General features: G+C 40.8%; 1 protein-coding gene across 1 annotated transcript in view; it reads right to left on the reverse strand.

Moving 5' to 3' along the window:
- Positions 1–1324: 1324 nt before the first annotated feature.
- Positions 1325–12521, reverse strand: part of LOC122135608 (envoplakin) — a 25871-nt gene continuing 14674 nt past the window's right edge. The window contains exons 12-13 of the mRNA XM_042715551.1: positions 5141–5198; positions 1325–1532 (exon numbers count right to left, since the gene is read on the reverse strand). Of these exons, the coding sequence (XP_042571485.1) occupies positions 1325–1532; positions 5141–5198 (266 nt within the window). The remainder of the gene's footprint in view (positions 1533–5140; positions 5199–12521) is intronic.

The raw sequence follows: 12521 nt of genomic DNA on the forward strand, positions 1-12521 counted from the left end.
CAGGTCTTTATTTATAAGTCACAAAAGTAAACAAAAACACAACTAAAAGCACCCCAAAGGGGGAAAAACTGAGTAAACGTAAATCCTGAAAAGTGTTACAGAAAACAGGTTTAAGACACAAATACGGCCACTTAGTGCTTGCATCAGTCAACAACTAATAATCCAGCCCAGAGAGGCATGGGAAAGAGTGTAAAATAGCCATCAGGATGGGCAACAGCTGTGTGTGTGTGTGTGAGTAGGTGAGCAGGTGTGTGGAGTTAAGGTAAAGGAGTCAGGACCTTAGGATGGGAAATGGCAACCTCTGGTGGTGAGAGGGAGAAACATCGGGCCGGACTTATGACAGGACCCCTCCTCTAAGGAACGGTTTCCAGAACGGGGGCGGAGCAGGGAGAGGAGAGGAGAGGGGAGGGGAGGGATCGGGGGCCAGGTCCGTGTACCGGAGGTGGACCTGGGGACTGAGGGAGAGCCAGTGGGATGGAGACCCAGGGCAGAACCAGCAGCCATCACAGCGGTGTGTGTGGAACTGCCAAACTTGGAACAGGCAATGGCGGACCCCGCCGTCTTGGGAGCCTGATGAGCAGACTCCGCTGCCTCTGAAAGATTGTGAGTGGACACCCGCCGCCTCGGGGGAACCATGATCGGGCATCGCCACCTTGGGAGCTTTGTGCACAGACCCTGTTGCTTTCGGAAGATCTGTGAGCAGCCACCACCACCCCGATCGCGGGAACTGGGAGCAGACAAACCGCTGCCTCGGGAGGATCATGAGTAGACAACCGCCGCCTCGGGGAAGTATGTGCAGACACCAGCACCTTGGGAGGAACTGGGAGCGAACACCGCCACCTCGGGGAGATTGTGAGTGGGCACCGCCACTTTGGGAGCTTTGTGAGCAGGCACCGTTGTCTCAGAAGAACAGTAAGGGGGCGCTGTGCTTCTGGACTTGGCTGCCAACTCGGGGCGAACTGTGAACGGACAACCGCTGACTCGGGGGAACTGTGAGTGGACACCGCAGCCTTTCGGGGGGACTGTCAGTGGAATCCTCTGCTTCGTGAAGGCCAGAAGCGAGCCATGCTGCCTCGGAGGGATCATCAGCGCGGCTCCACCACTTCATGAAGGCATGAAGCGAACACTGCCCTACCTCAGGGGAAAACTATGAGCAGACACCGCTGCCTCGGTGGAACTGTCAGTGGAATCCTCCACACTTCGGGAAGGCCAGAAGTGAGCCCTGCCACCGGCGTCGGAGGGATCATCAGTCGGCTCCGCCACTTCATTAAGGCCAGATGCAAGCCCTGCCGCCTCGGAGGGATCATCAGCGGGCTCCACCGCTTCATGAAGGCCTGAAACGAGCCCCCATCGCCTCAAAGGGATCATCCATGGGCTCAGCCCGCTTCGCGAAGGCCTGAAGTGAGCCCCTCTGTGTGCCAGAAGCAAACTTTGTGCCAGAAGCAAACACCGCCACCTTTGGAGGGATCTTCAGCGGGCTCCGCCGCTTCATGAAGGCCTCATGAAGTGAACAACCGCTACCCTCGGGTGAACTATGAGCAGACACCACTGCCTTGGGGGAAATGTGAGCGTAATCTGCCGCTTCGGGAAGGCCTGAAGTGAGCCCCGTTGACTAGGAGGGATCATCAGCGGGCTCCGCCGCTTTGTGAAGGCCAGATGCGAGCCCCCACCACCTTGGCGGGATCATCAGCGGGCTCCGCCGCTTCAAGAAAGCCAACAAACCCAGCCCATGATGCTCCAGGAACGGGCATTAGGGACTGGGTGTGGCAGACAATGCCTCTGACAAACCCTTGGATTGCCACTTTGGGAGAACTGTGAGCTGGCTCCACAGCTAACTTCACCCTGACGGCTAAGCCACTTAAATGCAGAGCCAGGTTGATGTAGTCTGGGTCCAAATGCAGGTCTTTATTTATAAGCCACAAAAGTAAACAAAAACACAACTGAAAGCACCCCAAAGGGGAAAAGAACAGAGTAACATAAATCCTGAAAACGGAACAGAAACAGGGATATGATACAAAAACGGCCACTTATTGCTTGCATCAGTCAAACATTCAACAACTAATAATCTAGCCCAGAAAGGCATGGGGAAGGATGTGTAAATAGCCATCAGGATGGGCAACAGCTGTGTGTGTATGACTAGGTGAACGTGTTTGGAGTTAAGGCCAAGGAGTCTGGGAGAATGGGAAAAATGGCGACCTCTGGTGGTGAGAGGGAGAAACACCGGGCCCAGACTCAATGACACAGACTCAATGATGACCAAGTAGAACTGTGTGTTTCCCCGGCTGGCAAAGGAAGTACAGCCTCTGCTGGACATTTTTACCAATGGAGTCTATGTGAATGACCCACTTCAGGTCCTGAGAGATGGTGGGTGCCCAGGAATGTGAATGACTCTATTGTTGCAACAGTGCTGTTCATGATGGTGAGTCTGAGGAGTGCAGGGGGGTTCCTCCTGAAGTCCACTATCATCTCTACGGTTTTGACCGTGCTTCAGGTTGTTGTGATTGCAACCAGACAGTCAGCTCTTAACCTCCTGTCTGTAAGCAGACTCGTCTCACATTGTGGATGAAACTGATTATTGAAGTGTCATCTGTTAAGTTTAGAAGCTTGACAGAGGGATCTTTAGTGGTGCAGTCATTTGGGTGCAGGGAGAAGAGCAGTGGGGAAAGCACACATTCCTAAGGGGCGCCAGTGGTGATCATGAGAGTCTTGGATGTGAGTTTGCCCAGCCTCACTACCTACTGCCTGTCTGTCAGAAAGCTGGTGATCCACTGACAGATGGAGGTTGGCATGGAGAGCTGAGTCAGTTTGTCTGAGAGAAGATTAGGCATGATGGTATTGAAGGCAAATAAGATCCTTGCATAATTTCCAGGTCTGTCGAGGTGTTGCAGAATGTAATGCAGTTCCAGTTGCCTGCATTATCCACAAACCTGTTTGCCCTGTAGGCAAACTGAAGAGGATCCAGCAAGGGTCCACTGTGTGTACCCTATGACTGTTTTTGTTTTGAATCTGCAGCAATGTCTGACGGGCAAATGACTGCCTCCAGAATTATTAATTATTATTGTTATTTTTTTTTGAGTCTGAAAACCTTGAACATTTCCAATTTATCTTTACATTTTTACATTTGGCAGACACCGATATCGAAAAGGACATACAGCACTTAATCTATATATTTTCACAGTTCATGCACTCCCTGAAAATTGACCACATGACTTTGGGGTTGTGGTTTGAATCTAAATGTTGCAGTGAAAAAAAAGGCTGCTTCTAAGGTTTTCACTTGGGTTCATAACTCACCTCATCTATGCAATTATACTCAAATATCCTGATCCATGTATGTTAGGGGTCTCCAAACTCAGTCCTGCAGAGTTTAGCTCCAACCCAACTTAAACACCTGAAGCAGCTAATCAAGGTCTTACTAGGTATACTTAGAACTTTCAGGCAGGTGTTTTAAGGCAAAATTTTATTTTATTTTATTTATTTTTTTATTAAGTAAATTATTCATCATTGGTGCTGTTTTTGTTTGTAATGGCATAGCACACCAGTTAAGTTATATTGAAATGATAACATTTAGAGTAAAAATACATAAACACACAAATACATAAAACAGGTGAAATATCAGGAAACAATCCGATTTTTCTTACCGGTCTCATCTTTATTCTTTTGGAAGATATTTTGCCTTGTTAACACTGTGGTAAGTTGTAAATGTCTGCAGTGTAGCACTGCTGTTGATTTTCCTTTAAAACAGATGCTCAATCTTGTTTCATCAATTCACTCATCTCTGATTGGTTGTTCAATCTCTTGTTACAGGTCTGATATCTTCCTCCACATTTCTCCAGGAGCTGCTCCAGAACAATTTTGTTCTTCTCATATCATCAATTATAGTATCACACTCTTCTTCTGTCTCATAGGTGAAAAGAATCATCACAAACTGAAGAACTTTATCACCAAACACTCTCTGAAGCCATTCAAGTCCCATCTTATCAGCGTCTGTTAACTGACCCAGTCGCACAACAAAGATGAATGCATGGATTTTATTTTCATTCAATAGTTGGTCGATGAGATGATGCACAGAGTCAGTTTCATGTAAACTAATCATGTTTATTACTGACACGTGACGTTCTGCTATTATCTCCCTCTGTACAGGAACGATCCTGGATGTTTCTACAGTTTTAAAGGGTTTTATCTTCTCCAAGTAGAATGTTTTCAGGTTTAAATTGGATAGATTCAGAGTTTCCAACGAGTGCAACAGTCAGTGTTGACTCTGTATGTCCTAAAGTAAATAACTCATTTTAAACTCCACAGTAAAAGATTGCAAGGATGCACAACCTATGAAGTGTGTGATTGTTACTTCAATATATTTTTGTATTTTACCTATATTTATTAGAAACTACATCAAAATATTTTAATACTCACCTCCTTCTGTAACCTGTTGCTCCATGGAATTCTCTGAACCCTTCTGAACTTGCAAATTTATCACAAACAAGATAGCGTTTACTGTTAATTTGTGCAAAATTCTCTATTTTCTCTCTAAGATCAACAGAAAGAGGTGCTTTTCTTAAGTTTGGTAATGTCTGTTAGAAACATTTTTTAATAATTTCCCTTATATAACGTCATTGACTTTAGTCGGTTCACTGTCTGGTTCTTGTGTGCTGAGCAACCATGGTATGTTCATAAACCTTGTCGGAGAAAGAGTGCAGCACCTTTTCCACATGCTCTTGATCTTCTCTTGAACAACTGATCATTTTTGAGGACCAAGAATGATCACGTGAGGTCCTGGATCAGACAGACGCATACACTCATATCACTGCCTCTGTGATCTGATGATCTGAGAGCATGTGGCTGAAGCAGGTGAGGAACGTTTATGACTGTCTTGTGCATTCTTCTTTGTTTCTGCACTTGATCTGGAAGAGCTTCACTGTCAAACATTTTTTTACCTAATATTAAGTTTCCCACTCCGCAGTTTTCTGACAAGCTCTTGGCCAGCAGAACAATCCTCAGATCACCCACTGAAGCACACACTGTTATGAAAAAGCAGTACAAAGAAAATTAAATCTATAAACTGCTCAAAGTTTCAGAATCAGAATTAACTATACTTACAAAGTGTGTGCAACAACAAATTCTAAAGTTTAATTTAAATACTTACTCATGAAGAGGTCTCTCCTTGCTTTGGCTTCTTCTGTGAGAAGTCTGCACAACTGCTGCTGAAGAGCAAGAAGCATTACAACAAAGTTCTGAATAGACTGAAACGGTTATATACTGGGCTTTAGTTCAAAAGTACAGAATTATACAGTAATGCTATGCGCATTGTGTATGTAAATAAAAAAAAATCAAGTAAAATAAAAGATCGTGTTTAATATGCATATTCCAATTACAAGTACTATTTTATGGATTGTATGATTACATACTGATTACATTACCTATCAGCCCATGGCTGTAACTTACCGTATTGTTCAAGAATATAAGACAACCCTGATTATAAGACGACCCCCTTTTTTCAAGATGTTAGCCTACCTTTTGGAAAAAGGCTTTTTTGAAGACCAAATCTTGTCCTGTCTTGACCTAATTCCTAGAAAATGTAAAACATTTTCCAGTTAGGTAACGTATTGATAATTTTATAATTTACCAACATAACTTCTTTTGAGCTTTATTTATAATGAAGTGATATACAGCACAAACCGCCGCTGCATTTTAGACTAGAAGGGACTTTGATTAGAGCATACAATTGAAGAGTGTGAGCAACAAACACAGTATAATAGCTGACAGGAAGGAAAGTTATTTTTTTCTGAGGTGGAGAGAGACTTTCATTTTTTCTCTTGCCACTTAAACTGCATCTGACCGAAGTGTCAACACATTCTAATAAGTATAAGTGCAGTATCATTTGGAACACAGATTTGGAACTTGATATCTCTAGTTAAAATGAAAAACGTTATACTGCTCATTATCCGGTGGGCAAATGTATTCATTAACTGGTTGGACAATTTATTTATTTTTTTTTATACTTTTAAATGTAATACACTGTAACAGTGTCCAATAGGGTAATGTTGTGGTAATATTTGTTTTTTCTCTAATTTATGATAAGCCAGCTACATTCTGCCCTAATTGAATCTTAGGCTGTTGGCTAGAAAAAACAACATAGTAAAGATGACAACTGACAAAACTGGTTTAGAGAAGGGTGTATGATTTGCTAAAAAATTTAGACATTTGCAGACATTTGTTCTTACATATCCCTTCATATGGTGTTAATTAGTTAGTTAGTTCGACCAAAGCCAGAAACGCTTTACAAAACAACACCCCCATGACGTTTTTACTTTGGATTTAAGCTTTATCCATATTATCCTGAGGTGTCCAAGAGTCATTCTAATCCAGTCTGTATCCAGGCTAGATGTGTGACGTATAACCAGTTAAGACCACACACAGTCCCTCTATGAAATATCAAATACCTCAACATAGACATCTGTGGCCAGATAAGACTGTAGCACCGTGACCTCCAACGATCAGTGATATTTCTATTTCTGGTCAGACTACACAAACACTGTTTATGATTTTACCTATGATTTTAGCCTGTTTCTGTCACAGTCTTCTTGTCACCATCTCATGTGGTATAGTCCTTGTTTATACAGAGTTCATATTGTGCTATATGAACTGAAACTACTGACTGAGAAACACTGAAAAAATTAATCCATTGATCTTTATCATCATCTGTTGAGCTGCTTATGTGATTAAATTGTATTGTAATGACTAATTTACTGACACTGATTGTACTGTAAAGGTGGGCTGCTGTGAAGAAATCTATATTACATAAAGAGCTACATATGTAACACTTTACTATCATACTGTGGTGATACAAGTCATTTCAAACCTATACCACATTTCATGTACCTGGGTGTTTTAGTTCTGTCCAACATTAGCAAATTATAATTGTTTTTTTTTTTTGTTTTTTTGTTGTTGTTGTTTTTTTTTTTTGTTTTTTTTTGTTGTTTACCCAGTTGTTTTTGTAATGAGTTGAAAGATGCAAAATCAACATACTAATGTGTGCTGAAGTAATAATTATATTTTAACTGAATATCTCATTTTAGTGTACATGTGATAATTATAACACATTTTAGTTAATACATTTGTTTGATACTGATGATGCTTGTTACCAAATATGTATGGTTCACAACACTAAACCAAATGCAGAACACATTTGGTTTCCAACGTAAAAAAAATAAACTAAAAAGGTGAAAGCGAATTCCACTCACCATAAAGATAGTAACTGCAAATTACTGCATATCTATTTTCATATAAACAATCAATAAAAATGTTATAAAGAAAGTTGTACCTGTGTTGAAGTGCTGTTAACATCTCAATTTAAATAGACAAAATGGAATGCATGACGAAGAAGATTCAGATTCAAAATTGTCTTTAACAATATCCACAGAAAATCCGAATGAGGACAGACAAGCAACACACAGCAATAACTTAAAGGAAACTAATAAGGAAACAGCTGAACAAAATGACTACTCAATGAAGTAACCAAGGAAAACTAACTATGAAATCATGCTGACAAAAAAAAAAACAAAAAAAGAGAAGTCAAACCCTGAACATAAATGTGGACAGTGGGGGTGGAGTGAGTAAAATTGAGGCATCACTTTTACTCTTCACTGTATGAGGAAGATTCTACGACTCCCACGAATGAACAAAACAAGCAATCAACCACAGTGGAATGTTCTGCACAATGAAAACATCATTAAAATGACGAAGAAACCAGACAACAACCAAGTGACCAATCCGGAATAGGCAACATCACATACACACCACACGCATGCTGATAATTCCGGGCAGAGAACAGCTTGTGATTAGTGTTTTTTTATGTTGGTACCCTGGCTAGTTGAAGTCTCGTCATGGATAAATAAGCACTGAAAACTGCCAGCATTCATTCGAACAATAATGTTCAAACTGGCTCATTTATTCTTTCACGAAAAAAAACACCTGCCAAAAAAAGAGAAAAACTCACATGAACAAATTAACCCTTTGATGCATACGATCACACCTGGTGTGATAAGAACAATCAGTGCATCACGTGAAAGTGACTACCATGTCCTGCCATTGTTTCCATCATGATTAGCAAGTAACTAGCATGTCACTAGCCATGGTTTTTACAATGTTAGCAAGTGACTAGCATGTTCTTATCCATGATTAGCAAGTGACTAGCATGTTGCTAGCATGACTAGCAAGTGACTAGCATGTCATTAGCATGATTAACAAGTTAGTAGCATGTCGCTAGCATTGTTTCCAGCATGATTAGCAAATGACTACCATGTTCCTAGCATGATAAGCAAGTGACTAGCATGTCACTAGCATGTTGTTAACATGATTAGCAAGTGACTAGCATGTTGTTAACATGATTAGCAAGTGACTATCATGTTGTTTACATGACTACCAAGTGACTAGCATGTCATTAGCATGATTAACAAGTAACCAGCATGTCGCTAGCATGTTTTCAAGCATGATTAGCAAATACTAGCATGTTGTTATCATGAGAATCGAGTTACTACGCATGTTGCTAGCATGATTAGCAGTTACTAGCATGTTTGTAGTATATTTCTATGCTAATCCAGCTAAAAACCAGCTAAAACCAGTTGTTTCAGTAAAAAAAAAAAAAAAAAAAAACACAACAACAACACAAAACAGTAAAACACCAGTTAAGACCAGCATGACCTGTTAAACAGTGGGCCAAAACCACGCTTGGGAGACCAGCCAAAGGGAACCGATTAGCTTAGGATGGTTTTAACCTGTATTTGCAGTAGGGAGTTTTTAAAGCTTTTTGCTATGGCAGTCGACAGCTTAAATTTTTTAACACCTTAAGTCTTATTGTATAAAATGTTTTCACCCCTCCAATGAAAGTTCTATGGGATTTAGGTGGTTTTGATAGTCTGGTTTACGAAAACCATAAGCCGTATCAGTTAGAAAAGATTACAGCAACCCGAGTTGACCAGTCTGAAGGTCTGACCCGAGTTGACTGTTTGGCTGTTGCTTTAAAAGTCTAGGAGGAGCTACATTTTAAAAATTTAGTCTCAGAACAGCAGAAGAGTTTAAATAGGATTTCAGTAAGTTGTTTTTTTTTTTTCTTTTTTTCAAGCCAACTTAATTATTAGGAGAAAGCAAGTAAAGAAGTGGTTTTGTAAGAGGGAAATAGCTCTGATAGCAATACTGAGGGAACACTTTTAGGGTTTTCTGAGAGTTTTAGGACCATTAAAAATTTAGTATAAGCTGAACAGTTTAGGGATCCCTTTTACAAATGGGTCTGGAGAAATCACAGAATGCTCACAGTGTCCCCCCTGCTCAACAGCAATGCCATGGGTGAGTGAAATCACACCACACTAACCACCGGTGTCTCACTTGGACCCGCCGACAACAACCTGTGCTAAATAGTCGTTTTTGTAGGCTACGACCAACCTAATCTAAACACAGTCCAGAGGTGCTTAAGTGTATTTCTTCAAGTATCGGATAACTTTATTCTGAGTATTTTTATTTCACTTCACTACATTCCAAAGCAAAATATCCTACTTTTTAATTCATTACATTTCTTAAAAACATGTCGGTCCTCGTGGGGGTTCAGCAGTACACTGATGTGTGGTTGTGTGTGTGTGTGTGTGTGTGTGTGGCTGTGTGTGTGAGACTCTCTCTCAACAGGAGAGAGAGAGAGAGAGTTTCTCCTGCCTCATTGCCACAGTGTTTTCAATCTAAACACACAAAAATTAACACCAGAAACCTCAAAAGCATATATGAAATACATAAATATTGATCGGAAGGAAGCTCACTTGTTCACATAGACAGAAGGGTCCATCAGATTCTGTTACCAATGGAATGTTTATGAATTTGTAAAATGTATTTGCATAAAATTTTACATTTTCCGTCTTTCCATTTTTGTTGTTGTTTTGACAGATGTTCGGACCGCCCGGTTTTCTCCCATGCTATTGGTCTCTTGGATTCCAACTTTGTCGCCCCCCCCCCCCCTATGCTTATGCCAGCTATGCAGAGATCACGATCTTTACAATGACAATGAAATCTGCTCAACATTCCTTCTGAAGCCATCGCATCTATTACATGTGCATGTGTGAACTTTCTTGTCTCCCCCTGAACACAACGTTTACACAGTTATGTCATCTCTCAGCGACCTTCAGAACTCGCAATGCCTGTATTTGCATAGCAATTGCATAGCATTACATTACATAGCAACCACTCACAACATGCTGCCCACATTTTGCAGAATTAAAGTGTTGTAATATAAAGCATTGCTGGAGTCGCTGCAATAAAATGACTCAGTTGGACGAATCAGTACTTGAAAGATATAGGTAAATGTAGTCTGAATCAGTCTGTTTTTCTTATTTGCCAGAAAATGCAGAAATGGTAGTCTATACCAAAACCGCGTTTTCATTGTTGTGTGCTTCAGGACCCCAGCGAAGCATTCAACGAGACTAAGGCTCCTCCCGCATGTTGATACCGAGATTGAAAAAGACATTTCATCAATGGCCTCCTGAGTTGAGCATGACATCTGATGTGGGGACCAGAGTATGACAAACACAAAGAGGAAGAACATCTCTTGAGTCTGAGTCAGTACCTCATTTTTACAACAACTGTAAGGGCCAATGAATCACTCCCGTACTTCAATGGAAGTTTTCATTATTGTCATCTACAAACCTTGATGAATGAAGCAGAAATTGTGTATGATTTTTTCAAACAGTGGTGGAAGAATTCAGAGTTCGAATTTAAATGGGTTAAGTGGGGAAACTGCCATCTGGAACTCAACATTATTTGAAGATATTTTTTATTTGTTTGAAACATGGTGATTAGAGAGCCTGTCATCTACGGTTGTAAGTCTATACAGTGGTTATGTGGACATGTATGAAAGCAGCTTTTAGTTTAGACTGAACCACTGATTTTATCTGTTGTTTTCGGTCTGTTGTAGGTGGTGGCCTGATTATCAATATAGCTGTTGACAAACTTTTGACTGGATACTCAGTAAAGGTACTCTCTCTCCTTTCCTTTTTCTTATCTCTCGCTTCTCCTCTGGTTTCTTTTTTCTTCATTGTCTTTTTCCTTATACCACTTTCTTTCTTCTCCTTTCACTAGTCGTTTTGAATTGAGAAGTGGATATATTTTCCTCCTTGCCCAATCCAGTCTATTTATAATGCAATACATCATGGCTGTAATTGCCAATGCAGTTGAATAACGATGTGTGTGACATCATAGATACTGGTCCAACCAATCAGCATGTAGAAGACACGCCATCAGCATAAATCAGCACATACTAGAAATATGCTATAATCACCCACCGCATGTAGTAAACCAACCTCAAAGTTCAGGCCAATCCGAACAGAAAAACGAAGGGCATCAGCACATTGCTATGTTAACAAAATTAGGCATAATGCACATGCTGTAATTATCCAATCAGCATGTAGTAATGGATAAAGCACCTTGTCAACCCAATGTTTCTTTCATTTTAAACCATTCAGCTTTTTTCAGTATCTTTCGTGTCATTCCCCTGAATTTCTTCAAGACCCAGTACAGCGGCAGGTGTGTGGGGACCAACATTAATCAACCAGGACTTATTACAACAACATCAATGAGTTTTGACAGGCTTTGGAATCATGGAAGGTTTTGTTTTTGTCATGTTTGCATGTTGACATGAAAATAAAAGCAATTTCATAAGGATGACAAGAAAGCTGCGCCTTTACACAACATTGTTTTGCTCTTAAAACTCTAGCCGTAGCAATTAGATACCTTGCGGAAAATGAATATTCCTAAGAATGTTTTGACATCCCAACCACGGGATGTTTGATTCAGGAAAACATCTATTGAGGACAAAGTCATTGTGAAACTGTGCAAGAAAAAACAATCAAGATTAGCCTAGCCCGCCCCATTTCTGCTCTCATTGAGCATTTCATCACTGTTTTCTCTTTGGATTCTTGGGTGATAAACACTTGTTGATTGTGTTGTGCTTTCTGGGATATGAAGAAGCCAGCCAGTTTAAGTGCATGGGGGCACCGCGGACGAGAAGTGTCTAGGGGATCCAACCTTTGGAAAATCCTACATACAGGCCCCGTCAGTGCTATGAGTGCGTCTGGCATGTGTACTTGAGATTACAGAGATTTTATAGTCTGACTTCACATAGTGTGTTGACGTGTCATAAATACAATGGTTGATGAAAAATTGCGTCAAGAGCACTCATACACACATTATTATAACCAGGGTCCCTGCATCTAGAATATTTTATCTCCGGTGGGCGATCAAAAAAAATCCCCCTTAACAGCACTAAAGTCCAGATGTGAATCAAACATTTTCTTCGGCGTTCCATTACTGTAAGTTTTTGCTTTGGACACACATATCTGGTACTTGCCTAAAAAGACAGATTTATGATGTGCGTGTTAATAGATTACACTGACATTAGGTTACGAAACCCCGCTCTGAAAATAAAGTTTTCTTAAATCACCAGCTGATTACCGAGAGCTCGCGCTCATAACTGAACGAAGCAATACTGA

This window comes from Cyprinus carpio, chromosome A3 (assembly GCF_018340385.1).
Source record: "Cyprinus carpio isolate SPL01 chromosome A3, ASM1834038v1, whole genome shotgun sequence".
Taxonomy (NCBI): Eukaryota; Metazoa; Chordata; class Actinopteri; order Cypriniformes; family Cyprinidae; genus Cyprinus; species Cyprinus carpio.